This window comes from Arthroderma uncinatum, assembly GCF_011692745.1.
Source record: "Arthroderma uncinatum strain CBS 119779 chromosome Unknown scaffold4, whole genome shotgun sequence".
NCBI classification, from domain to species: Eukaryota; Fungi; Ascomycota; class Eurotiomycetes; order Onygenales; family Arthrodermataceae; genus Arthroderma; species Arthroderma uncinatum.
The window spans coordinates 407,479-434,648 of record NW_022983866.1 but is presented as its reverse complement, the minus strand read 5'-3'; the positions used below and the strand labels follow the sequence as shown (position 1 = coordinate 434,648).

Below are 27,170 nucleotides of genomic sequence, written 5' to 3'. Positions count from 1 at the left end.
GCTAGACCTCTCGACCTCTCTTCATCACCCAATGCCACCATCCTCTCAAGATACCTACCAACCTCCCTCCCGCTCCTCCGCTTTCCTTTGTCACTTTGTTGGGATATCCCCCAAGGCCTTTAGATAGGGTACGGAACGTTATGAACTGCGAACATATATAGATTTGAATTTTATGCAGAAATGGAGTATTTCTTCCAATCCAAGCATTTGTCCATCAAAAGTAAAGTGATAGTAGCTCCGAGTAGCAAATCTGTTGGTTATTAACCACCTATTATCCAATTCTAGTATCTCTGCACTTCGGACGAAAAGCAGAAAACCAAGTCAAAGAACACGCATAGCCTAAAGGTAACGACCAGGAAAAAAGTATGTGAAACCAAAAAAAAAGTAATATATACCGTCCTGAACCAATGTAGCTAGCCTACTCGACTTCAAACTCATAGTATACAAAAGCTGTATATTCGGCCGCCGTGTCGGGAACACCAACTTGTTGCATCTCGTTCGGATCATCTTTCCGAACCCGACCTTTCTTATCCCGAGTAAACGCATTACCGCCCAAGTAAGAATACGACGAGTCAAGCGCATCCTTGATCTTTTTAGCGTTCCTGCCCGTGCTCTAGTGAAAGGCCGTTAGTTTCAAATATATTCTAAACCACAAGGGTAAAGACGTAGACATACCTTGATCAAGACGGATGTAAAGTCTAACGGCAACCCATACCTCAGTACCGTCTCGACGAACATCCTCAGTGCAAAGATATGCACCCACACCATCACAGCCTCGCCCCATCCTGTCTTACCGAGCCTCAAAGCTTCTCCCCACAACCTCTTAGCGTCGCCAGCAACCTGATCGATCTCTTTGCGTTCCTCTTCTCCGCCGTCTTCTACGTATTTGTATTCGCGCGGCGTCCATCGGTTCTCACGGCATTTGTGGATAAATTCGGCGCTGTGTTTCTTGAAGGTCGTAACGCCGTAGAGAGTGTAGTCTTCGTCTGAGGCTAGTAGTATAGACGAGCGTGGCACCACCATGGGCGAGAGAGTTTCATAGACACGTAGGAAATCCTTGGTGTCACGGCTGGGAAGTGCGATGAGGTGGGTTTCTAGATACTCAGAGTCTTGTACCAGGAGGCTAGGGTCAACAATCGAGGCGAGGGACTTGGTTGAGAGGTTCCCGCTACGAAGCTGTCAGTATCAAGTCTAACATGTTGCGTTGGAGGCAGGGACAAACGTTTGTTTTCGCTGGAGGGCAGCCAGGTTCGATTTGACACCGTTATACTGTGTGAATTTTGCTCGCACGTCGTTGTCAATGCTGTTGATTTCCTAGGAATATTTAGCTCTTGTTTCCGTCTCAAATCCGGGAGAAGGAACTTCGGTATATACCTTCTGCAGTAAATCAATCAACTCCGCCAATGACTTATCGGCTCTGTATTTGACCTTATTCCACGAGAAGGACTGCAGGTATTGATCCAGCGGCCCTGTTTCCATCGCCATCAGTCGCAAATCCTCGAATATACCCCACTCGGCCATCCCTGGAAACTTGAAGGGACAAACATACTCTCATTAACCATCTTCATCCTCGAGATCTGTTCCTCATCACCCTCCAGCACGCTCGAAAGCACATCTCCCACTTTACCGACAACGCTCTCACAAAGAGCCTCGACTTTACCCAGTTCATCCGCCTGCTGCACCAAGGCGTCTAGCGTCCCGATCTTGAACTCCGGCACAGCGAAGGGAGCCACATTGCCGTTATCCGTGACTGCCGAGCGTATGGCTTCCAGAGCATCGTCACGGTGGTGTGAAGGGGTGATGGAGTTTGGCAGCGAGAGGAGGATGTATCTTGTTTGTTTGGACATTGTGACGTTTTGAGTGGTGGGTTCGGGGTGGTGGTTACAGAGCCGCAGGCGCGCTCATCAGGGTACTCTGCAGACACAAGGATGCTTGCTTCACAGTAGCTGTCCTTCCTTCGCCGGATGAAGCTGGTCTGAAGCTGGTCCAGTGGTGGTGGTGGTGGTATCTGTAGTAAATGGTTAGAAGGTTGATGTTTAGGCCTTGACCTGGAGCTGCGGCCACGGGACCAATGAGGCTTCGGGCCTGTACACACTGCTCCACCACGGCTTATCAGGTCGACTTCTAAACAGCTACTCCGTATACGATTATTTATTATTGACGGCGTAGAGTATGAATGTTTATATTAAAAGAAATATCTAATGGCATAGATCTATTGACAGGTCTAAATAAACGGGTAGATAACAGTGTATCAAAGGAGGTACATCAAAGGACAAGTCGCTGGTAAATCTAGGGGTAATAAATGCCGAAAAACGATGGGTGACCGATCGATCAGGTCACTTTATAGAGACGTGGAATGAGCTGTTGTAGAAATTTTAGCAGAGGTACCGGGATGAATAGGGATTAGTTGACCGGACATACCGCTGCACTCTTCGGCTCGATGAACAAGGCCTCTGCCTCTACGAACTTCGTAGGCTCAGTCCCATCGTCCGGCAGACTCTCAATCCAACCCTTGACCCACGCCTTGCGCCCTTCAGCCTTGATAGTCTCTGCTCGCATCACGAAGAACGAGCCAGTCGGCGCCGGGCTACAATAGTTAATGCTCAAACTGGCCGTGACACCGACTTTGTTAGGCAAGACGGGGAAACAGCATCTCGCCAGCCCTTCGTCGAGCACTGTTGCCAACAGCCCTCCGTGAACGATACCCGGATGGCCAGAAACGTCAGAGCCAAGGTAGAATATCGAGACGAATGATTTCCCGTCTTCCGTGTTCCATGTGAATGGTGGTACGACGATGCGTCCTGGCCCCGCGAGAGTGCCTCCCGTTAGGTTGTGGGCGCGTAATTCAGCGGGGTATTTCAAGTGTGGTCGAGATTCTTTATATTTGAAGTCTGCGCGGAGTGAAACAGAGAGAGGATGTGTGTTGATGAAGTCATTGATCTCTTTGGAGATGTCGTCCGGGGGATTGAAGAGGGTGTTTGTTTCCTCGTCGGACGGTATAGAGACAATGGAGGCATGCATCTTGAAGACGTCCGGATTGGTAAATATGCCGACAACGAATGAAGTAAACGCTATAGCCGAGAATCCTAGTATACGCCGGAAAAGAGACCGCTTTCTATATGTTGGAGGAGGAGGAGGAGGAGGATACTGGAAAGTATACTGGCTCTGAGCTGGAGAGGCGAGAGTAAGTATTCATATATAGCATAGCGGATGACATCAAAGTTTTTTAACGGTATAGAATTGTCCCGGCGCATGTATAAACACTAACCAGGCGAAATAAACCTAGCTGGAGCCCGGAGGAATCTCGCAGAAGCAGGAACGCGCCACTGGAGCTGATGCTGGAGCTGGTGCTGGTGTTGGCGCAGCCATGGCGATATGCAATAGTTATGCCTCAGTCCGAACCCCAGGCGAGCCATGTTGAGCGCGGAAGGCCGGGAGAGCCGCGATTCCAGCATGGCTGCAGCAATATAGTCTATCCACTCGTCCCCCAACAACGGCAGGCAGCAACGAGCTTAACGTGGGAGTCTGGTGGACGGTTGATTCGACGAGACGGCGATAAAGTGGTTATCTCGGTCCACCGCGAAAGCCTTGTTGGTTAGTAAGCCGTTGGAGATGCCGAGGTAAACACCAGCCTCGGCACTTGCCACCACAATATCTTTACCACTTGTCTTACTCTACTCCGTATACCGACGCATAGTACTAGATAATATCGACATACTACTAGGTACTGTACTTCATGAGTATCGCTGTGGGATGGAGAGTGCCAGGGTAAAAAGCAGAAGAGGGCGCCCCCTTACTTAGCGTAGAGGGGCTGGCAGAAGGGTAATGCGTAGCTCTCCTACTTCTTTACTGGGTAGTAAGCTAAGCTAAGATTGTGGGTTCGAGTCCCACGTCCCTCGTTTTTTGCTCTTTTTATTTATTCTTTATTCTTTATTCTTATAGTATACTCTATAGCTATCTAGATTCTACCGTTGAAAGAGTGATGACCTTCTTTGCCGCCTGTTCAAAAGAGTCAAAAGCATGCAGCGGCAGTCCGCTCTCCGCAATCTATGAACAAAACATCAGTACGACGATATGAAGCATGAAGCTATTGATGAAGATGACGAACCATTTTTTGACCAAGCTCCTCGTTCGTCCCTCTCAGTCTAACGACGACAGGTACTTTCATGCCCAAGTCGCGAAAGGCCATGATGATGCCCTCGGCAATCATATCGCATCGTGTCAGGCCGCCGAAGATGTTCACGAAGATGCTCTTCACCCGTGGGTCAGAGAGGATGATGCGGAACGAGGACTTTACTGTTTCCGAAGTAGCCTTGCCGCCCGTGTCGAGGAAGTTGGCGCACTTCCCGCCGTGCAGGGTCAGGGCATCAACGGTGTTCATAGCTAAACCGGCGCCGTTTACTATAAAAGCTTAGACGTGCTATACTTTACATCATCAGGGATGGGGTTGCTTACCTAGTGTTCCGATATGGCCATCTCCAGGGAGACTTCATTATACTCAATGTCAGCCTTTTATTTGTAGCTCATATCTCGGTCAGGGGGTGGAACATACGTGATATAAACGATGCCGTCTTTCTCCGCCTCGACCTCCGACGGAACCTCGTCTGCCTTATTCCTCAAGGCATGGATATCACCCTGTCTGCCAGAGCTACAATACGCGGCATCATCAAACCCGAACCGCGCATCGAGAACGTGCAAGCCCTTCGTATCTTCTGTGACCCCAACCTTCACTTCAAGCAGGAACGCTTCGGTGGTCACGAAGATATCCATTAATGCGTGCAGTAGCTTCTCAAACGATTCGGTGGCTGATGGATGGTAGTTTTCCAAGTCTAGAGTGCTGGCGATAGATGCTTCGTCAAAGTCGCGGACGTTATAGCTGAATGGAAACTGGTAGGTCATGCCGTTTGCATCTGGGCCTAATCTGGTGACTTTTATGCATGGGCCGCGAGATTTACGGTCTATGGCGACGGTAAGGGTGAATTTGGCGGGTTCTTCAGTTTCATGGACAGAAATATTTTTCTCTTTGAGTAGGCTGAATGCATCGGATGATTTTATGTATAGAGTCCTCCGTTGAGGATAAAATGAGGTTAGTCCTTGAGGACGCCTAGTGATGGTGTGATAGGATGCTCGCTGCTGGACAGTCCCAGATGGTGTCTGTATCTATATGTCAGCTGGCGAGTACTTATCCAGATATAGGGAAGTACATACTAATGTAGGTCTTCTAGGAGTCCTGGCCAGTAACTTCTTCATACCCTCGCCAAATTTCTCAGGGTGGTCAACAGTAACTACTCCAGCAGACTGTAATGCCCGTATCTTCGTCCTAGCATCTGGATCTCCAGGCTCTGTCCACGCACCCGCATGGCCCATTACTCGTCCCTGCGGGGCTTCAATACCACCGACGAGTGCCATAATCGGCCTATACACTTTCCGTTAGCCATGTTCCTCACGTACACCATAGAATGCATGCATGCATACTTAGCGTTTGCGTTCCTGGCACGATATCTCGTAATCCACTCTGCAGCCTCCATCTCTGCCTCGCCCCCTATTTCCCCAACGATGATAATGCCATGCGTATCATCATCGTGCTCAAAAACCTTCAGCGCATCTACAAAGTCCGTTCCAGCAAGGACATCGCCGCCCATACCGATACATAGACTCTGGCCTAACCCAGCCCTTGTCGTCGATGCAACAGTCTCGTAGCCCAGCGTACCTGACTTGGCTACGATTCCGACGTTCCCTGGCGCAAAGCAAGGAAGAGGTTGGAAGCCAATTCTGCATTTCCCAATAGCCGATATGATCCCTGGACAATTTGGGCCGACGAGGCGTGTCTTGGACTGCGTTTTTAGCATGGAATAGATCTATGATATGGTTAGTAAGGGATATGAAGTATAGATATAACACAGATGGAACACACCCTTAGCATGTCGTGGATGGGAACATGTTCCGCAACAGCGACAACAAGGGGTATTTCTGCCTCCAGGGCTTCCTCGATGGCTTTGGCTGTTTGGCTTCCGGGTACGTATACCGCCGAAGCATCTGGTTTTTTCTTCTCTTGCGCCTGACATTAAAGTATTAGACTCACTAGTCTATATATATTTGTAGTGGTAAAAAGATTGAACATGCAACACACCACGCGGACGGATGGGAAGATGGGCAATCCCAGATGTTCACCCTCAACCCCGGGCTTTACGCCTCCTACGATCTTGGTTCCCCATGCCAGCGATTCCTTGACATTGGCCGTTGCCTATGTTCGGAATTAGCCGTCGCATGGTCAGATAGTAAATAGAGGCAATAAATACCTGTCTGCCTGTTTATTCGGGTTCTATTAGCACATTTTACCGAAATCGTTACAGGGAAGACCCTACCAGTAAACCCTTGGAAGAGAACCCGCGTGTGCGATCCTATCTTGAGATTCGGCAGCGTATCTTCATACGACTGGCATTTCGTCGAGGTAGAAAAGCCGGAGTCCAATATCGTCCGTCTTAGAAGCGCCGAGCAAGGCAAACGGCGACCGGCAAGAGTCCGATGTACAGCGCCAGGGATATGTCTCCAGCCGAGGGCCATCTCGCCGGACGGTTTGAAGAGAGAGGACTTCACGGCCGATGCGGGATGCGTGTACAGATCGATTACTCTCGACTAAACATACATATCCAGCTGTATAAGGAAGAAGAAAAAAGCCAACGAGGATGACTGTAAAAGAAAACATGCTGGCTCCACCACATTCACTATTCCACTATTTTAACATGCCCGGGGAGAATCCACCTGGAGCATGACTTCTCGAGTACATCGCCGGCTCTCGGAAACGGGCAGTGGGCGTCATAAGCTGGACTCCGAGGCGCAAGTCGCGAGTCCCTACGCCCGAGGTAGATGGTTAACACACGGCTAGATAGCTGCAGCTCTAGTCTCTGCGATAATTGCTTTTGAAGGGCCGTCTTGGGGCATATCGAAGGTACTAAACAGGCAGAGATACATGTGTCTCAAACGGCTGTCTGCGGTGGGAGGACATCCTGGCCTGATATTAAAGGCCAAGCTGGCTGGAAGCTGTTGAATGTGAAGCTCTCCGGCAATCACCGACATGGATGCTGCAGAACTGCCTTGATCCCCTTATCCCGCGCCATGAAGATGGTGAAGCTTACGTGATGTCATTGATGCTGCAACTTGGTTCCTTATCGCGCCAATTAGTGGGATGTGAAGCGATGATGGCAGAGCAACACTGCCTGGACAGTGAGGACAGGAGACAGCAGGACAGCAGGACAGTGAACAGGACAAGAGGCAGAGAAGAAAGAAACAGCTGAAGTGAGAGTGGGTGGCAGTCTCACTTATATTTACAGGCTCTCCTGCTATTCTCTTTCTCCAACTTTGACCGCATCAAACACCCACCAAAGAGCTTATAGCTTTGTTTCCCACTATCACGACGCTGATTCAGTTAAAGATGGCGGAAGATCATCCAGGTAGGTCCTTGTTCTTCTCTTATAAGCTGCGGTTTCGTTCTAGGCTGGAGGCTGCTTGTCTATACCCTTCACGAGATGACCAGATAGCTAGAGAGCGTAAGGAGATATATCTAGCTATACAGAACAGTAACTAATAATCATTTCTCTAAGCAGAAACCGCAGCTTCTACTGGCCATAATGGCCGTTCTTCCACCTCTGGAAATCCCACTACTGTCCCCCGTGGTGGAGTTCGCCTGAACCAAATCGCAGAGTCATGGGAAGATGAAGACCTCTCTTCTGAAGAGGAGCAAGATAGCGATGCTGAGACAACTATCACTGCTCCGCCTAGCTCTTCTCCCGCAGCAAGTAGCTATGTTGGATCTCAAGTCCCACCGCATCATGGCATACGCGCTCCTCCACCTACGCCAAATGTGTCCCGCCAGTCTAGCTGCCGTTCTACTACCAGCACTGCCTCGCACAGCTCATCTACATATGGCAAGCGTCCAGAGAAGCAGGCTGCTGTGGCCAACCGCATGATTGCTAGTGCTTTGGGTATTCGCTCTACTCGCACTGAAGCCCAAAAAGCATATGACAGGACTATGCTTGCCAATGAAAAGAAGCGCCGTGAACAAGAGAAGATTGCAGAAGAGAAGAGGAAGGCGGATGCTGAGAAGGCTAAAGCGGCCATATGGGAGTCCTGAGTTGCTCTCCAGTGAGGCTTCTACAATGAATGAGACGCGATATGGCTTTCTATGACTGCTCAAATGATGTTTCTTTTCACAGCCATTCGCTTGCCACACCCACTGATGCTGGAAAACATTACCAAATACTCATAAGTCCAACATGATGATGCTGGTTCATTTCTGTTTGTTCTGCAGCCTCCCTCGTTTTCCAATTCTGAACTGATATGATACACGGGAAACCATCAATCGAAAATAGGCACGCTACAGGAGTGGATTATTGTACCAGAGATTCGGTTTCTATGTTTTTCACTGGCATACGCGTTCAAGTGGCTCTCCATTTTTCATCCTTCTACCAAAAGATATGTACTTTAACGATAATGATAACCCACTATGTGGAAGATGTGGAAGCAAAGAGGCAGCCATGATGACTTTCTAATTTACCAAGTAAGCTCCAAGACTTACAGTGAACAGGACTTGTGCAACCTAAGCCCTGATATACAAGGGCTTTTATTATTTGTAAACCTATCGTACATCAGCCAGGCAGTAAAAGGAAGAAATATCATCGAACACTCGAAGACTAGCAATGGTTCCCTCAAAATGAAAATGATGGCAATAGATGAACAAAAGAAAAGGTCCACGGTATAAGGCCCTAGAGATAGAAATAACGAACTGTATTAAACCACCCCCCCGAGATAGAATATTGTCTGAAGGGAGGAATATAGGATACCTCTTTTAAGTTGTGAAAAATATTTACATGTGAAAGGTTGAACAAAAAGATTGCAACAAGAGGATGGTGAACGGTAATAGTCCCTGACGCCATGCAAATTTATTTAGAAAAGAACAGATAAGGAAATGAACGTAAAGAAGGGGGGGGTTGAAATCGAGAAATGAGAATTTATGGGGCTAAGGATCGGTTTGATTCCTCTGCCTGATGGGCCAAAAGCTGGGAACCACAGTCTCATGCACACTCAGTAATATGAAGGGTGGTGAGTGAATGGCAAGAAGGGAAAGAGATACCACGGGATTCTAATCTGAGCGAAAAAAAAAAGGCTCTAGGATGGAGCTAGGGATGAAGGTAAAGGGGTAGTAAAGTGGTAAGTTTGGCTGTAGCCGTCCAGAAAAGAATATTAAGATGGATTTAATATGTGGCCCCGCTGTGCTGGTATATGCCATGTCTGTGTAAGAAGGTAGAAGATTGGGCAAGGATGCCCGGAGCTAGGCCATCTGAGGCTATGGGGCAAGCACTGCGTGTTGAGTGCATATTCACTTCTGGCTTGCGTTGCTGCGTGCTGAGATTTTCGAACGGTGAGAACCTGACCTTCCTCTTCCCTCAGATGGCTCTGGGAGAGTGTGAGAGAATTCCGGAGTAAGGTCAGGATTCTGGCTTGGTGGCACCTTGCTTGTGTGCGAGTACTCGGTGATAATAGGGTCGTCCTCTCGTGTGCCAGGATGGACCTCGATACCTTCCTGCTGGTCTAAACCAGAATGTCGTCCGGTGCCTGAGAATTTAACCGACTCTGGTTCGCCTGCTGGTCGGCCAACGGGAGACCAACCTGCTATGCTTCCTGCCACTACACCAGCCATGGCTGCAGCAGGACCGAAGGCAGAGTTCGATCGTGAACGGTTCCTAGAACTTGGAGTCGGAGGAAGAGTATTGCCTCCTTGTTCCTGGTCATCTCCTTGTGGCGTTTGTGGGACCGATGATCTGGAGTTACTTCGAGAGCGTGGGATGAGAGTTTCTGGATGTTGCAGCTTATACTTCAAAGTATTCAATCGACCGCCCCGTATCTTCTTGAGGAATGTAAGTTGGTCTCTAATCTCCTCCAAGGCAGGGTTCCATTCATATCGCTGCTCCTCATCAGAGACATATACTTGTGGTTTCTCCTGTTTCCGCCGAAAGTAGCTAGGTATGAGCATCCGAATGAAGCTATCTGGAATTAATCGAACGAGGACGCCGACAGGAATAGAGATGAGTCCGAGGATAATGGAGATACCCCAGTCTCTTCCGCCAAGACGTTCGACTGAGAAGGCCTGGCCACCAATGAATATGATAAGGACCTGACCACCGACGATAATAAACTGGATGCCAACAAACCACTTATTTCGAAGAATTCCTTCGAAGATATTTAGCTTGTTATCGATTCGGCGAGAGTTATATTGGTTGAAAATCTGCATCCAAACGAAGGCATTGAAGATAAGAGCCTTGAACACTCTGTCGTCCTTTTCGGTGGGACCAACATTTAGGATGCTTCTTCCAGCAAAGTTTAGAATGAAAGTGACGATAAGCTGGTAAATAAATTGGCCGATTATCATCTTCCACATCGTAAGGGTAATTAGTGGAGAGGACTTGGGCTCCGGCTTGCGATCTAGAATAGTGTCCGTGGGAGGATCGGTGGCCAGTGCAAGTGCAGCGAAGGTGTCCATGATCAAATTCACCCAGAGCAGCTGGACGGCAGTGAGAACAGACTCTTCATCGTTACTGGCCACGGCAGAGACAAATGTCAGCACAACAGCAGTGATGTTGACGGTAATTTGGAACTGTAAGAATTTCTTGACGGCATCGTTGACGGTCCGACCCCAGGATATAGCTTTCACGATCGAGTTGAAATTGTCGTCCATCAAGATGATGGCCGACGCCTCTTTTGCGACTTCTGTTCCAGCAATACCCATGGAGAATCCGACATCTGCGCCTTTGAGGGCTGGTGCGTCATTGGTTCCGTCACCGGTCACAGCCACTGTCTCTCCTAGCTTTCTTAGTTGCGCAACGAGAACTCTCTTATCTTCTGGGCTTGATCTGGCGAGTACTTGTAGTCGTGGAATAACCTGATTCATTTGGTGGGAGCTTAGTTTTCTGAATACCGGTCCTTCGATTGCCAGACCTCCGGGAGTAAAGATACCGCAATCTTGTGCGATGGCCTTTGCAGTCATGAGATTGTCTCCTGTTACCATCCTGACGAAAACACCGGCCTTCTGGCATTGAAGGACAGACTCGCTCACGCCAGGGCGAAGCGGGTCTTGAATACCAACAACACCTAAAAACACCATGTGGTCGAAAACTTTTTCAAATACCACTAATTGGCGGTCTTCCTTCTGGGTTGGTGCACCCTGTGGCGGCCACTGTTCGAAATCACGATAGATCATTCCAATAGTTCGGAGAGAGCGGGAGGCATATTGTTCAACCACACTGCCCAATGCAACTCGCTCCTCTTCGGTGAGTGCAGTTTCGGTCAGGTCATGAGTCGGGTCAGGAACAATTTTCGTGCATTTTCCAATAAGAATTTCCGAAGCACCCTTGACGAGCATCCTAAACTTCCCGTTCGGGAGCTTAACAACGGCAGCCATACATTTACGGCCAGAATCGAATGGTACTAGCTGGACGATTTCAGCATTGGACCTTGCCTCGTTCAAAGATCCTAGGGCTAGATAGTCGTGTGCGAAGCTGAGCAATGCAGTTTCTGTCTTGGAGCCAATGAATGTAGTTGATCCGTTTTCATCACTTTCAAAGGCTGTCGAGTTCAAAACAATGGAATTCAGCAGGAGTTCCTTCACAGAGGGCGATAGAGATGCAATACAGTCAGCGGGAGCGACATCGTTTGTCTCGGTGGATTGCGCTTGATCGTTCTCGCCGGGTTGAGCTAATGAATTGTTTACGCTGAAGTTGGTTGTGGTTCCAAAGGTTCCAGCAACAACCGTCATCTTATTCTGTGTTAAAGTCCCAGTTTTATCTGAGCAGATAGTAGTTGCGTTTCCCATAGTCTCACAAGCCCGGAGTAGCCTGACTAGGTTGTTATCCTTCAACATTCGAGTTGTTGCGAATGCAAGTGCAAGAGTAACGGCAAGAGGCAATCCTTCGGGCACGGCAACGACAATCACGGTTACCGCCATGATAAAAATTTGTAGGAATGCCTGACCCTTGGCTGTGGCGCCTTGGATACTTTTCAGGTGGACGAGGAACTTGATAAACAGGACGACGAAGAGGACGAGACCAGCGGTAAGACCCAACTTAGCGATATACTCGGCAAGCAGATTCAGCTTTAGCTGGAGGGGAGTTGTTTGGCCTTCATCCTGTAGAGAAAGCATCGTTTTACCATAAGACGAATTGACACCGGTGGACGTAACGAGGAATGTGCCCACACCCTCTGACACCTTAGCACCAGACAAGATAAACGGGTCCAGTTTCGCGAGAGGTTCTTGGTTTTCAATGGCACGATATACAACGTCTCCGGGAGTCTTTCGAAGCACATCGGATTCACCGGTTGCAGAGGATTCATCACACTTGACGTTATGGCCCTCTAGAAAAATACCGTCGACCGGCACCATGTCTCCAGGCTCAAGATGCATGATGTCTCCTGCCAGAATATCGTGAACTGAGATTTCGATTGATTTGCCGGATCGGATGACCTTGACGTTGCGATCCTCTTTCTTTTCATTCAGTTTCACGAATTGCCTTTCCTTCTGCCAATCGTTGGCCGCTCCGACGACCACAACTACCACGATAGCGACCATGATTGCAACACCTTCGACCCACTGCACTCTGGCCTCGTTTCCGGTGGCAGTGATAGATTGATAGATACCCAAAGCTAAGGACACCACGGCGGCGACGGATAGAAGAATCAGGACATTGTCGTTATAGGCGATCCAGGCAAGTTCCCAAATTGACTTCGTTTTCCTCGCAGGGAGTCTGTTGTCACTGAAAATACGCTTGCGGTCGGCAAATCCATTACTGGTCTTTGAAACTTCTTCAGCATTAGACTTCATGCTCATGACCTTTGCAGATGGTTTTGGGGTATGTTCGGGAGTGCCAGCACTGGTTGCCTCTTCGAAAGACACAGTACCGTCTAGAACAGTTTCATCAACGCTGAGTCCTGTTGATCGGTTAGTTCGTAGACCCTTCTCCAACCCTGCCAGGCCTCCAAGAGCATAGAAAGCAGAAAGACTCTTTGGGCTGAGAAGCTTGTTCAATTGACCCGGTGAGAACGCGAATTTGTTGTTCTCCACCTCGAAGTCATCCTCTGTGTTTGGGTCCGGCTTCAGGGCATCTGGATCATTCCTCACATCTGCACCCGTTTTCATCGCTCCCTTGTCCGGGTGTTCACCCGTAGATGGAGACGAAGGGACACAGGTCTCGCTGCCAAACGAATGGGGTGAGTTGGCATCTTCGGAGTCGAGAGAATTCCCCCTTGATCTCGTCCCTGGAACGGATAGGAAGTTTTGTGAATTCGGGTCAGCAAACCGTGCAGTTGGCGAGGAGACATTATGTGGTGATATCGGCCGGGGTTCTCTTTCTCCTCTCTCCGTCGAAGGGCTCAAATTGCCGTCCGTGTGAGAGCCTGGCGGAGAGCCCTGGACCTCCCTCGATTCGACATCGTTACTCGCGCCTACTGGCTGATTCCCGAGCTGCGGTGCTTCCACTGCTGTGTCGGGTTCCGTAATGTTCAGCGTAGAGCTGACGGCAGACGTATCGATTGTGATTGTAGGGGCTCGTTCCCGCCGTAATGGCGAAGAAGGGGTGGGAACGTCGTCGTCCTTTGATGGGTTCATCGTCGGTGATACTGGTGATATATGCTGGGCGACGGTGAACTTGTATCGATTGCAGCCTCGATTGGGCGCGTTTAACTAACAGTATGGCGTGAGATAGACCGGAGCCAGCATGACCGTATGTCCAACAAGAGGTTGAATATTCGTCCGCCACAAAATGGTGTATATCAGGAATCTTGGGTTGGAGCTCTGCCCAAAGACGCGTAGGGGTCAGCAAAACCTGAAAAGCACAGCGTAAACTACACCCACTTACGGTGTAGATAGAATGGAACAGATTTTCACCAACAAAGACGGCTTGGAAAGATGCTCACGAGCTCACAATTTCCGCGGAAAGTCAGGCTTCGACTTCAGCGTCTGGTGGCGACGAAGCTAGGTCTAACAGGATCTCAGCATCTATTCGGCGTTGCTCTCCACCAGTTGAAACCAAGAGGACAAGGGGTTCTTGGTAAAGCAAAATGCTGTACCCCGTATGCACACAGGTAAATGAAGCGGTGATGTTTTGAGACCTAAGGCGAATAATAAAAAAACCCGCCCCTTTGACCAAACTTGCTTACTTACCAACAGCAACGACAACAACAAACGCTATGCGGCTTTCACTCCTCGAAACCTGCCTGACGCTCTAGTCTTTTCGCCTTCTGTCCGTGTCAAATTTCGCAAATCGCCAAATCGCCAAGGCACCAAGGCCACAGCTCGCGGAATCAGGTTGCTCTATCAACAGGCAAGCCAAGGTCGGCTCTGGAATAGCGGCGATGATATCATAGTCCTCCCTCTCTCCCAGACAGCGGAATGAGGGAAAAGCCAAATATGCAGTCGAGAAGGCACACTGTCGCCTCACCGGGCGAATCTGGTCGAATGCTGGCCGAGCTACTCGGCGTGGATGCGAAATATCGCAAGGGGGGAGGAGGCCCATGAATCGCCAAAGCACCGCTTCAACTATTGCTATTGGGTTTCTCCAAGAAGGCGCAGTCATATAGTATGGGCCCACCCCGAGACGCCAGATATCAGAGCTCGACAAATCAACGGAGGCGCGAGGCACTGCCACTGCCAAGTTTCATATCCTTTCGATGGGCAGAGCCAGGGGCTACGGGGTGCTAGCTTGCCGCTACGGGGGAGGGTGAAGAGCTCGTGAAACAGGATCCGGAGCCCAAGACGAGGCATAAGATGGCACAGCATGCATAAATGCCTTCCACAGACAGACGGAGACATCGGCTTCCCTGTGTATCTCCAGCACGAAACCTGACACTCGAGCTATATCAACTTCTCTGCAACGGCCGGATCCATGAAAAGCTTCTAGAAATCCCAGCAGCTTCGAGCCTGAGGTTATTACTTATCGACATCCCTAGAGCGTGGTTGGTTGATTCGGGCTCTTCTGAATAATTGCACGTCTCCACCCTGGATATATGCCTGCTCAGGAACGCATACGGAGTATAACGGCGTAAGATGTGAGTGGTAGGCGACTCTTTCGTCTTCTGCCTTTCTCAATCCAATAATTGTTCTACGATCTCATACCATCGAAATGAATTGGGCAAGAAAAAGAATGGAGTAGAACACGATATGCGTCCTTACTATGGTATACTAGTCTTTTTGAGGCGTTGATCTTCACCTTTAGCTGCTTTTCCGCGGCGCAATGACACCACGGCTACGAGTACTAGCAGCATTTTTAACGTATAGTCAAGCAGTAAAATGAAACAAAAACTAGCAGTCTCATCTCAATTGCCGATGGTCTAGCAACTTCTCAATATTCAATAATACGGTCAGCTCCTAGACATGGCTCGTTGCAGGAGTAATGTTTACACAGTCACAATAACTATGGAGTACAGGTACAAGTGCAACGTAGAGCGTAGAGATTTACGGTTTCTGCAAGGGCAAAAAAAAGAAGATAATTTATTCCTCATGATGTGTGCTGAATTTTTGTGATTACGGGACTATAATACATCAGATCATCTTTCCACCGCAGCGCCTTTAAATGTAGAGAGCATCGCCTAATCAGTTAAGTAAAAAAAAAGAGGGACAAACAACAAAGGAAAGGAAAAGGGAATCAACCAGAAGTGGATGGATGTACACACGACGTGTAGAACGAACAGAAGAAAGCATCAGGCATCTCAGCTGGAGAGTGTCCATTTAGGCCTCTCTAGACCACAGGCACCGCGGTTGAGGTTGAAATTACATGGTTGACATCAATACTCTTCTCGGCGCCATTTAGTTTGACTTTCTTGTCGTCATGGGTCTCGCTCTCTTCATGCTCGTCGATCTTCAGTGGTTTGATCTTCCAGATATCATTGGTTCCTCCGTTGGGTAGCTTCCGCTTCAATTTCGACTCCCCTGTCCCCATCATAGCAAAGCTAGACAGGGTGAGGGCATCGACCAGCTCGCGCATCCGACCAGAGGCCATGAAGCTTTCGGTTAAGGTCGCGGATGACGAAACAACTGTTGCAAGGGTCATGCATTGAGCTAAGATTTCACGGCCAAGTATATGTCCTGCATAATAGAGCGCCGTGTGGTATGCTAGGATGACTTCAGGGAGGTAGGTTGATCGTATGAATTCTAGTTCTTTGGCCTCGGCAGCTAGATGTATGTTAGATATGCTGGTGAAGCTGGCCGTTATGGAGATCAGTCACTTACCATCTATAGGCTGAATGAGCCATTCTGTACAGAGTGGTTCTATGGTACGGGTAATCGCATCCAGGGCGGAATGGAGTTTTGTCTTTATCGCCGGCTTCTTAGAGGCCTCTGAGCAACTATACGCAAAAACCGGGTTAGTACATGACGCATACATCCGAGGCGCAGCACTTACTTTGTGTAGTCGTCCATCAAATCACCCCACTTCTCAATGGCATCAAAGACCTGTATGAGCTGTTCAAGTTCATGCATGGTTTCTGCCTGCATCACAAGCTGCTCACGGGTGAGCTTGTTTTCGGGTTGTTTTGATTTCTGCTGCTCGGGCGTGGCGTCCATGGTAGGGCTGGTAACGCCATTTTCATTCAGCTGGATTGGTTCCATGAGCGGTCCATGTCCCCGGGCAGTCATGTCGACCAGGGTCTGGTGTAGCTTTGTCCGTTTGAACAGTTCTCGGGCAGTAGATATTTTGCCAGCAGCTATATAAATGGCAAACGGCTGTTAGAAAGCTGCGTCTCATAAACGTTGAATACATAAGCAAACTTACTGATGAACCGCTTGTAAAGGTGGTTTCCAAGAATGCATATCCTTGACCATTGACCACCAATGTACCGATGCCAGTCGATACAACGAATCAGTTTCTCATCTTCCGGTGAGACGGCAAATCTAGAGATGAACCTCTTCATGATGTGCCCAATCCTTCCTGGACTGTCTCCACCAGTTGTAACCGTCCTCATAAGCCTAATTGGCGCCTCATCTTCCATCTCATCTGCCTCCTTAAGAACCCATCGCCATTGACTTTGGATCATAGCGGCACTATCCATTTTCAGGCGTTTCATCATTTGAATATGAGATTCTCGTTCAGATGAGTCAGTCACGTTGATTAGAACCTTCCCAAGGACTTCATTGCCCATATCCTTGGGGAGAAGCGAGGCATATAGTGGGATATCTCGGGTAGCTCCTGATTCCCGTAGGAAGTCGATATACCTTATCACATTGATGGAGGCAGTAGCAGAGTAATGTGAATCAGAGCGAACTAAACCAACAGCCCGCAAAATCAGATATAAATGCGCCGTAAGTCGTAGAGCGTCGTTATCCTTCGCAGCAATCAAAGTTGGTTGGTCAAACGAGATCATAGAACCGACATCAGGGATAAGAGTTGGCTCTCCGCTGTCTTTGGCCACTTTAGCCAGGGCATTTGCCTGACGGTTGAAGAATTGGTCATAGTTCTGACCCAATATCGCGGCTTGAATGGTACAATATGGGTTTTTGGACTCCTTTGCTGTCCGTGGATCTTTCACCAATGTGTCCAGGAAGTTGCGTATACTCTCATACTGCGGTGGGTCAACGTGTAGGTCCACCTTGCCGGTCGGAGCATAGCTTAATTTCCGCTGAAACTGTTTACAGAAATCTCGGTATCGGGAAAGCAGAATATGGTTGCAGTTGACATAAATGAAATCACTCCAGCTTTGACAAACTTCGTATGCGGGCCCAGTTTCACCGGATATCAGAGCATAAACGGCTCGCTCATAGCGATTGGAGTTTGGGCTATTTGCAAGAACTGAGCAGGCAGCTCTCCAAGATTCTTGGGATCGGTAATTCATCATTCGAAGAAGGCTGGAACGTGATGGGTCATCGGTGGGCGAAGACGGGTCCCCGGCGGAACCACACAAGCTAATCGCCCGCCAACTTTCAAGGCGTTCCTTGGCCCATTCACGAATAGAGATCCAGTCCTTACCAGTCCTTATCATCTTCCAGCATTCCAGCCATGTCGCTTCTTCAAAATATTGATCTTGTTTCTGTAGACCAAGGCCTTGTCGTGTAACCGCATCTGGATCAAGCTGGGTGATGAGGGGTTCGTTATGAGTTGAGCTTAGGAGGGAAGCGGTAATGCTAGGGTCATCCGGTTCGAGAGGTTGAGGCCATGAGCGCAACCTTTTGGCACCTTTGATTGCCTCCTTAGTATATAGCCATCCGTGTGCCCATAGACCCTCGCCTCTGTTTGCATCCATTTCCAATTTTGAAATCGTTGAATCCATAACCTCGATGCCTGCCTTTGCCGTGTTTTCAAGCCACTTGAGCATGACTGCATTTTCCAACGCGAAATGGTCCGACTTCAAGAAAGCCTGCCAGATATCGTGGTCCGTCGAGTATCGATGGAGGGATTGCAACGCGAAGTTCTGATTATCCTGTGATTTGATGCGCGATTCCGGATCGCCTACCGTAAGAAGATGTAAAACCAGACCCCAGGTGTCTGCCTCCAATTGCCACCGCCTTATACCGCTCTCTTCATCCTTGTTAGCAGATTGATTCGGCTTATAACTCTGGCTGAGATTTAGTATGGTCGACGACCTAATCGATTTTCTGGCTCCGGTGGGTTGGGATAACTCTTTCGCCGTGTCTTCGGCTATCTGTTGGTACTTCTTTACTAGCTTACAGGCCTCACGGAATGCCTGTGTGTCGCCAGGGCGAAGACCCTGTCGCCTAAAGTTGTCTAAATTCTGCGCATATGTTTCGATCTGTTTGACCACGCGATCCGCAGTGTGCTGTAGCGGGTGGAGGGCGTCCTTTACTTCTGTTGGGAGGAGGAGGGGTGACTCGGGGCTAGAGGAGAGGGTAATAGTTTCTAAAAACAGTCAGAATTGTTAGAACCCCCCTATATTATTAAGAATGCGCCATCTAAAGGCTCGATTTAACCAACCTGTTTGATTTTTGGATGGATGGGAAATCCGGACAGGTTCTGGCGCTGTGCCGTTGAGCCCATTGTGGTGAGTCCCATTTGGTTTCCAAACGTCCTCTTCTTGGTCTTCTCCATCTTCTTCCTCGTCATCCTCTTCATCCTCATCGCCATCATCGTCATTATCCTCCTCGTCTTCATCTTCTTCCATTGAGATGTCGTTTCCGTAGCCAGGCCGAGCCTCAAACTCGCTATCGGTCACGATCTCCGAGTCCCGCTCGTCGGAGTCCCCTTCCTCCGAGCCTACACCGCGCCTCTCGTCGTTTCTCCTGTACTCGTCATCGTCACTGCTCTCGATCTCGATTATCTCGACAGCGTGAAGACGGCTCGGGGGAGCTGGCGAAACCTGGATTTCTATCAGTTTAAACCCCGACACAAGGGGGGGCAAAGCGTGCTATCTCACATCCGAGAACATGGAGTCCGACTCGTCCGTAGACATATCAGAGGCTGAAGCCATCATGCATCGCCGTGTGTCCGCCGTTGAGTGATGGTGATGGGTAGTTGTTTTGTCCGCTATATTTACTGCGCAGAGCCCAAAATCCCAAGCTGCCAAAGACGAACTAGCGCGACGCGACCAGGCCCAAAGCGTACTAGCGTCACGTGGGCGAAACTGTTACAAATACTTTTTTTCCACCGCGAGAATTCTGATTTTTCTTTTCTTTCTTCAACAAATGTCATATAGGTGGTCATTAGAGTCTCGGAACAGCCAACTCTTGTAAAGGGTGCTTCAATGTTTGTTCAGGTTCCTCTGGAACCTCTAGCGTGCTCACGACCGTCTTAGAGCAAAGACAATCCTCTAACCTCTTGATTGACCTTTTCCTGGAATCAAAGATATGATGGTTGTTACATCCAGCATCTAACCTGGGGTATTTACTTCAACCGCGATATATACATATACAGAGTACTCCGCACTTTATAGACATTTATATTCAAGAGGGCTTTGACGTTATACCAGGATGCTGAAACCTCTCATCTCCAGAATCAACTGCCCGGCCCGTAGCGTACATGGTGTCAAATGTCACCATTCTCGATTTGCTTCAACTTCACCTTTAACAAGGCAGGTTTTGGACAGCTAGGGGTCTTTGCTTCCTCTCCCTTCTGCGTATAGAAGGCGTTACAGCATTTGTATAGCTGTATGATCTGGTTTCGGCATTTGGCTTCACTATATGAGTTTTTGGTCAAGCAGGCTTCACAGTTGATATTAGCACATACTTCATCGCCTTTCTCCCATTTGAAAGGGCCAGGTGTTACCTTGAATAGCGCACTAAGTGACCGGGTTAGTTGGTTCATAGATCTCACATCGCTCAATTGACAAGAACACCGCCTTTCCATATTGACGTACAGCTTGAGGGTGGCAAGGCGGATCAGCAGCAACACCTTCCATTGGAACTAAGTACAACGAAGGACAGGACAGCGTCCACCGTTCTCTCTGCTCTTCAGCCGATAAAAATAATAGTACAGGTACAAGGACTCTTCTCTTCTTCTTCTTCTTTGTGTTGTCCTCTTCGCTGTGCAAAGTTGTGCTTCACTTAAGCTTTAGTCTCTTGCACCAAAAGCCGGGATAGCCGGAGAATAGATGTTCCGGCGCAGTCCTCTTGCGGGGGCGATATCACTTTCTTCGCTCTGACTTCACTTTTATCGCTGTTAGCCAGGTCAACCGCGCCAGACTGCTCGTCTTCTATCTTCAACCTCCCGTGTGCAAGATATACGGCCTCGTCAACTCGACTCTTCTACTCATACCCTATAAACACGTCAGATATGGCAGATCTACCTCCACAGTCCATGCCACCCGCGGTGGAACATCTTAATATAAAGGTGACGGACAACAACAACGAGGTCTTCTTCAAGATCAAGAGGAGCACGCAGCTAAAGAAGCTGATGGATGCATTTTGCGAACGTCAAGGGAAACAAATCTCCACCGTCAGGTTCCTGTTCGATGGCACCAGAGTACGCCCTGACGATTCGCCCGATACCGTAAGCCTCGCGCCTTGCTATTCCTCGCTTCTCCTATCAATGAACCGATAGCTAACTCTTATGTCTCATGGCAGCTTGATATGCAAGACGGTGATACCCTAGAAGTACACCAAGAGCAAATTGGCGGCTGAAATGAGCAGCTCGACGTAATAACTCACTACACGATTGACATGATCACGATGTAAGCTACTTGTATATTTTTCCCTTCACACCTATGTCTCCTACGCCCCTACTAACATAGTTCGTTCCTCTAGCTCCTTAAAACTCCCCATCTTAAACGGCCACTACTTCATACTTCGGATAACGGCTTTTTTCTCCTCTTTTCACTCTTTTCAACCGTCTTGCGCAATGTATACTCGATAGGAAATGGTTACGTTCTTTTTTCTTCACGTACTATGTGTGCCATACAACGGTAGATATAAACCCTTGCGTTTTGCAAGGCTGTTTAATTAAGAAAGCTGTCAATTCAATACTTGGAGATTGCTTCATCTAAATAATACACACCCATATCACTGCTAAGCCAGGGGAACCCTCGCCAGTATATATTAAAAAGGGTAAAATATTCATGATAAAGAGAATTAAAAGATAAATACATTACTATCCACCTCGAAAGGTATACAAGAGGCTATGCACATGAGATATATACAGTAAAAAGCGGGTGTGCAACAGGCAACAATCTGCATGTGCAGTGGTGTGAGGCGTAAAAATAAACATAAAGACAAACAGTAGGCTTGCACAGAAAGATAGTGATGGCCCTTTATTCATCGTTTTTTTTTTTTCATAAAAAAATCCCATATCGTATCGACCAGGGTGTCCAACAAGGGAACAAGTCAGCGACATGCGCCAACTGCTGGGGTATCCTTCCTTCCTTCAACCATCAAAACAAATGCAATAAAATCGAATTTTCATGGTCAGGCGTTACTATATCCAGTCTCTCCTCGAACATCCACCGAAGTGCGAACGTTTATTTCTGTCAGATTATGATCTGAGGCGTACCCCTCGTTAGAATTGTCTGTTCCTTGACGAACGTATGCACTCTTCTTTGCCCAGGCGGAGCCGTAGGAGTAACCGCTACCTCCACTGAAGCCAGCGTCGCGTTGGTTATAGGAAGGCTTAGCCTCTGTGGAGCCGCCAAAGCGTCTGAGTAGCGGGCGGAGCGAAGGTAGACACGCTTTAGGGAGAAAGTTGAACATGTTAGCAATGCAATGATTATTACAATAATAGAGGGAGGATAAAAATTACCAGATACAACTCCAATGTTCGTTTCGACAGCAGTCCACGTGGATGGACCGATGAACACCCATGTAACATCGATGGAGGGTTCTTTGTAAGCTCCCAACATGATAATAAGCCGAATGATTGATATGATACAGATGCTATAAGATTGAAAGCCCACTATATTAGTTTCTGACCTGATAGCTTTGTGGTAGGGTGTAAGGGTAAGTTAGGATATGCTTACAATCCACCAAGCATGAAGGTTGCATAGATTGCTAGCTTCTGTACGGTATTTCTGTGCAGACGCCAGATGTACGGCAAGGGCAGAAGCAGCAAAGCCCAGTCGGTGACGATGTTTGGGACCGCATTGCCAATAAAGAAGCTGTTCACATCAACTCCACATACGGACACGATGGTTTTGTCCCAGAATCCCTGAATTGGCCAGCATTGGAAGATGGTTGTACCGATCTGGTGTTTGTTTAATTAGTTTGACTTGACCATTGATCAGTAAATTTGAGTATGAACTTACAACTCCAATACCCCATCCGGTTACCAGACCGGTAGTGATATAGATCGGGAGACGGATGCTGGTTGCGCTGAATATTCTCCAATAGAAGAGTAGGATAGAGTATTTCGTGAAGCATATAGATAATGTGTATAGGATCTCGATAACGAAGAGGTTCAGGAAGAAGTCTTCAAAACCTTGGAGTCCAAATATGTATATATGCATTCCGAGTCCTCGAGGTATCCCTATGCTCCAGTTTAGTTTACGATCTAGCAATAATTGGACGATGACAGTAGAGAATTGGACGTATCAGAATAGCCAATACTTACATATTATCATTGCCACAAAGTTCCCCGCTGTCATCAACTAGGAAGCTATCAGAACCGACGGCCAATCCAAGGAGGATAACCTCTCATTATCCTATATTTTTTCTTTCTCATCTCTTACCAGGGAAGTAATAATCATATAATCATCCCACCAGAGCCCCGGCCGTAAATGACCAAGCCTGCATTTTATCCGGAGAACAACAGCAATCACAGACAAGCAGAATGTGGAGATGTATGCAGCATAGAGCTGAGGCTGCTGTGATTCATACACATCAATTCCTGGGGGAGGACTGAAGTCCAACGACATCGCTCCTTATTGAGTTGGGGCGGGGGTGGACCAGAATTAGTAGCAAACAGAGTTCACTGGCGGCGTCGGAAGACGAACGAATTGTGTTTTGACAAAGGGAATCGAGGGGAGCGTCAAGCCTTTAAGACCGTGTTTAACGACATCTGTGCTCTGGGAGGCAGCGTATAATGAGGTAGAGGGATCATCGGGACCAAAGGACCAAAGAAGAGAAATGAGGGTTGACGGAAGCCCTCAATTAAATGAGACGACGCCTCAGGTCCGCAAGGCCCCATGTATGTCTGAAGGGCTTTCTAGCCATCCAAGGCCTCGTAAAGCGGCGTTATTAACAGCGATGCTCATGAGCGACATGATGTCCCCTGCTGGAAACGGGTAGATCCCCTGGTGGATTAGCAGCCTTGGGATAAGGTCTCCGAGGGACGGCAGGAGGATAATATCCGCATCCCAGTGGGGGCGCTAATGCCACAGCCAGCGCCATCTGTTACGAGCTCGGATTCCAGCGGTAACCCTGTCCATAACGTAGGCGTGATATTAGTGTCGTTTTCGGCATGCAACCTAGTTATGTATCGAGCAGGCTATATAGTCGGGCACGGAAGACGCGTTGAGATAAGAGGGGGCCGGTGAATATCGATTTGAACCATCTGCCCAGTTCCAGCTTATCTGCCTGTAATTCGAAATAATGTCAAGACCAACTATCGCTGTCGTTCCAGGAGCCTGGATCCCACAGCATTTCTACTCCCCGTATTTGCACACGCTAGAAAAGGCTGGATTCGAGACTCGCTTCACCGGGTATCCCTCTCTGGCCCCAACGGACCCTTCGAAAGCAGACTGCGCAACAGATACGGTGGCCATTCGCGACGTTCTGCAGCCTCTCGTGGAGGACGAGGGTAAAGATGTAGTTCTTGTGATGCATTCTTATGCGGGCATGCCCGGCTCTGCCGCTGCAAAGGGGCTGTCGAAGACCGAACGATCCCAGGCAGGGAAACTAGGAGGTATTCTGGGCATGATCTTTATCGCCGCTTTTCTCGTGCCCGAAGGGTTGAGCTGTGCAGGTGCCCAGGGTGGTAGCCTTCCCCCATGGATCTTGCTCGACAATGTAGGTTGACTCCCTGCCTATATCACGTCCAAATTTACTCTCGCTCATGCAACTTTCTTCGCTAGCCTTCGCCCGGACTTAACGTCCCCGACGACCCCATCAAGATATTCGCCGCAGACTTCGATCAAGGACTCGCCAAGAAGACAGAACAAGAACTGAAACCGCATTCCTCGCTCGCGTTTAATTCTCCTCAGCCTCCCCCGGCCTGGGCAGATCCCGCATTCAAAGGTCGACTCGCCTATATCATAACTGGTAATGACCTTGCGGTCCCGAAGGCGGCCCAGTATGGAATGATAGCAGGCACCGGTCAAGAGTGGCTGACCAAGGAGGTCCCCACGAGTCACTGTGCACCTTTCAAGCTCGACGTAGAGCTGAACGTGAAAAATTTGGAAGGATTCATTGAGGCCTTCAAACGCGCCTAATCGTACATAGGAAGTTTCGTGCGGTATCAGTTCATACAACTATTTCTCTCTTGTAGCAATGAAATTGATTCCCATCCTGTCCTGGGGCATCCACTCTACATCCTCGTCTTCCATGCCCCATTCGTGCAAATCAACGAGGTTTGCGGTCACGTTCCAGCGCGTCCCTGTCTCCCGCTGCACGATTTCCCACATCTCCCGAAATGTCTCAATGTTATGATAAAACATCATTCCCCAAGGCCTAATATATTCCCTTGCCATTAACCTTGCCTGTTGATATCCGATGAGCATCGTTCCCGGTCTCGAGAGAGTCACTACTCGCTTTGTAGCCTTAATCTGGTCTTCCCAGCCGAACAGATGTAGGAATTGACAGGCAATAATGATATCAGTCTTTCCATCTAAACAGGACAATGCGGAATTCTCTTGGAGGAAATCTGCCTCAAGAAACGTAGCTTTCATTCGGTCTGCGTCCTTGAATAGCTCGTAGCCCAGGTCCCATAATGAGGAGTTGATATCAAGAGCGTACATGGACTCCGTAGGTGCGCCATATGCAGCAAGACGTCTCAGGTCCTGTCCAAAGCAACAGCCGACATCAAGGATTGTTGCACCCTCCTTTGCGCGATGTACAATCTCGGGAAATTGTTTGAAGGCTGATATGCTGGGAAGGAGAAATATCCATTCGCCCACGCATGGGTACTCGCCCAATGGCCAAGCTTTATCGCGCTAGGTAGCTGTCAGTCTAGGTACAGGATATATATTCCCTCATTCTCTCATGAATATTCAGGTATCTCACGATCGAATGTAAGTGAGCAACGAGCTCCCTGCCAGTTACCCCACTCCATTTTTCGAAAACATATCTCGTAGGGGCCTTTAGCCGCGGCCCGATCAGCGGCTTGTACCATACAGAAGTATCGATAGCCATTTTCAGGTAATTTGATGTGCGTGGAATTAGAATCGTTGTCGACTATTTCTGTTCAGTCTGACAAGGCGGCAACCCCTAGCCATATTATATGCAAATGTAAATATCAGGCAGTTGCAAGGCTTCTAGCCCTTAGCTTTCAGACCTGAAATTGGGTGATTGCCATCAGGGTCCTGTTTCACCGCCGATAACTTTGGTGAGCCCTGACCACATAACTCTCCCTTCGGCACGGCAGTGCTACCGCGCCATCATCTCGAGTCTGTTCATTTTGGCCACATAGCCTTTGGTATAAGGTTGTACGTCCACACCCTGGACATCAAGCAGCAGCATAATGTGAGCTTAATTTATGGAATCACGGGTATTGTGGATATCAGGTCATGATCGGTTCCTTTATTCCTTCCTAACTTCCTTTTGTTCCGTCTCCATAGCAATTATTATAAGACGAGGCTGGTTCGGCGGCTCCTTTGATCAGCCCGAGGGGGATTCGGACACTTTTTCACAAGGCTATGAAGTCCGCTTTTTCAGCGAATTTTCACAGACACGGAGTGGGTATCACTTTCTATCACTGAAGACACGTGAAGATTCGTTCCTCTGCATAGAATACACGGGATACGGCATCCCTTGCATGCCTGTATGGTAGGGATCATGATGGTTGTGAGAACAAGCGAGGTCTGCGGTTAGAGGTGGTCGCGAACACGAAGTTGGACCTACGAAGTCACGTGCTCCTATATCCTTGTACTAGGTACGTCGCCCCTGGCGTCCACAGAGGCAACAAAAAGCAAAGCGTTCTACGAACGAAGATGCCTGCTTGATCGCCTATCTTCCGTAAAATCCGGAAGGTCGATAGCCTGCCCACGTAAGTTGTCTTCCGTCCTGAAAAACAAATACCTGACTTCCAACGGCTCGAAGCAGGGGAATAAGCGAGGAGAAACATCAACAGGGTAGCTGGCAGAAGACCGGCGCAACAGAAGCCCAAGGCTCGCATGACAACCCATCCTGAGTCTGCATCTGAAATCTCCACAATATTGACTACGGTTCGGTGGCTACCTGCATATGCAGCAGTTCGTTTGTCAGCCGAGGACTGCCTGTCGATGCCGAACCGTCTGTGAACGCAACTCGGCTGTCAACCGTGATTGTGAGCAATATGCCAGGTGGTTATTAGACAACTCGAGAGATTCCTTGTCTTGCTCGGTGGCCGATCATGAGATATTGATCTTCACAAGCGTACGTATAGTACGGAGTACAGAAGTACTACTATAGACCTATATCCGTATTCCATGGTATATGGAGTATACATATATGTCTACTTACTAGATTTGTGCTCTATTGAGAGGATATACGAAAAAACAGGGGCAAACTTGGAATATACCTATGTGGCAGACCCATTTGGCAAGTATAGACTTCCGTG

The 27,170-nt window shown here is 48.6% G+C and overlaps 9 protein-coding genes across 9 annotated transcripts; 3 read left to right on the top strand and 6 right to left on the bottom strand.

Moving 5' to 3' along the window:
- Positions 1-418: 418 nt before the first annotated feature.
- GIQ15_05494 (vacuolar ATP synthase subunit C) lies at positions 419-1,847 on the bottom strand (the record flags this gene model as incomplete). Its single annotated transcript, XM_033552911.1, has 5 exons — positions 419-613; positions 676-1,168; positions 1,223-1,314; positions 1,375-1,469; positions 1,550-1,847. 5 exons carry the CDS (start codon positions 1,845-1,847, stop codon positions 419-421), a joined length of 1,173 nt encoding a protein of 390 aa, XP_033404055.1.
- Positions 1,848-2,331: 484 nt separating this feature from the next.
- GIQ15_05493 (thioesterase family protein) lies at positions 2,332-3,021 on the bottom strand (the record flags this gene model as incomplete). The annotated part of the gene is made up of 2 exons (XM_033552910.1): positions 2,332-2,361; positions 2,422-3,021. 2 exons carry the CDS (start codon positions 3,019-3,021, stop codon positions 2,332-2,334), a joined length of 630 nt encoding a protein of 209 aa, XP_033404054.1.
- Positions 3,022-3,954: 933 nt separating this feature from the next.
- Positions 3,955-6,564, bottom strand: GIQ15_05492 (succinyl-CoA synthetase subunit alpha; the record flags this gene model as incomplete). Its single annotated transcript, XM_033552909.1, has 9 exons — positions 3,955-4,047; positions 4,109-4,401; positions 4,456-4,487; positions 4,553-5,154; positions 5,209-5,416; positions 5,476-5,858; positions 5,915-6,058; positions 6,131-6,244; positions 6,340-6,564. 9 exons carry the CDS (start codon positions 6,562-6,564, stop codon positions 3,955-3,957), a joined length of 2,094 nt encoding a protein of 697 aa, XP_033404053.1.
- Positions 6,565-7,432: 868 nt separating this feature from the next.
- On the top strand, positions 7,433-8,131 carry GIQ15_05491 (uncharacterized protein; the record flags this gene model as incomplete). Its single annotated transcript, XM_033552908.1, has 2 exons — positions 7,433-7,451; positions 7,605-8,131. The coding sequence occupies 2 exons, from the start codon at positions 7,433-7,435 to the stop codon at positions 8,129-8,131; spliced, it is 546 nt and encodes a 181-aa protein (XP_033404052.1).
- A 1,245-nt stretch (positions 8,132-9,376) lies between these two features.
- On the bottom strand, positions 9,377-13,654 carry GIQ15_05490 (uncharacterized protein; the record flags this gene model as incomplete). Its single annotated transcript, XM_033552907.1, has 1 exon — positions 9,377-13,654. One exon carries the CDS (start codon positions 13,652-13,654, stop codon positions 9,377-9,379), a length of 4,278 nt encoding a protein of 1,425 aa, XP_033404051.1.
- A 2,128-nt stretch (positions 13,655-15,782) lies between these two features.
- GIQ15_05489 (putative Nuclear pore complex protein Nup107) lies at positions 15,783-19,464 on the bottom strand (the record flags this gene model as incomplete). The annotated part of the gene is made up of 6 exons (XM_033552906.1): positions 15,783-16,216; positions 16,274-16,389; positions 16,446-16,746; positions 16,815-18,893; positions 18,969-19,350; positions 19,408-19,464. The coding sequence occupies 6 exons, from the start codon at positions 19,462-19,464 to the stop codon at positions 15,783-15,785; spliced, it is 3,369 nt and encodes a 1,122-aa protein (XP_033404050.1).
- Positions 19,465-20,762: 1,298 nt separating this feature from the next.
- Positions 20,763-21,109, top strand: GIQ15_05488 (ubiquitin-like modifier SUMO; the record flags this gene model as incomplete). Its single annotated transcript, XM_033552905.1, has 2 exons — positions 20,763-20,978; positions 21,053-21,109. The coding sequence occupies 2 exons, from the start codon at positions 20,763-20,765 to the stop codon at positions 21,107-21,109; spliced, it is 273 nt and encodes a 90-aa protein (XP_033404049.1).
- Positions 21,110-24,007: 2,898 nt separating this feature from the next.
- On the top strand, positions 24,008-24,846 carry GIQ15_05487 (uncharacterized protein; the record flags this gene model as incomplete). Its single annotated transcript, XM_033552904.1, has 2 exons — positions 24,008-24,424; positions 24,490-24,846. 2 exons carry the CDS (start codon positions 24,008-24,010, stop codon positions 24,844-24,846), a joined length of 774 nt encoding a protein of 257 aa, XP_033404048.1.
- Positions 24,847-24,885: 39 nt separating this feature from the next.
- On the bottom strand, positions 24,886-25,765 carry GIQ15_05486 (uncharacterized protein; the record flags this gene model as incomplete). The annotated part of the gene is made up of 2 exons (XM_033552903.1): positions 24,886-25,566; positions 25,676-25,765. The coding sequence occupies 2 exons, from the start codon at positions 25,763-25,765 to the stop codon at positions 24,886-24,888; spliced, it is 771 nt and encodes a 256-aa protein (XP_033404047.1).
- Between the last annotated feature and the right edge of the window lie 1,405 nt (positions 25,766-27,170).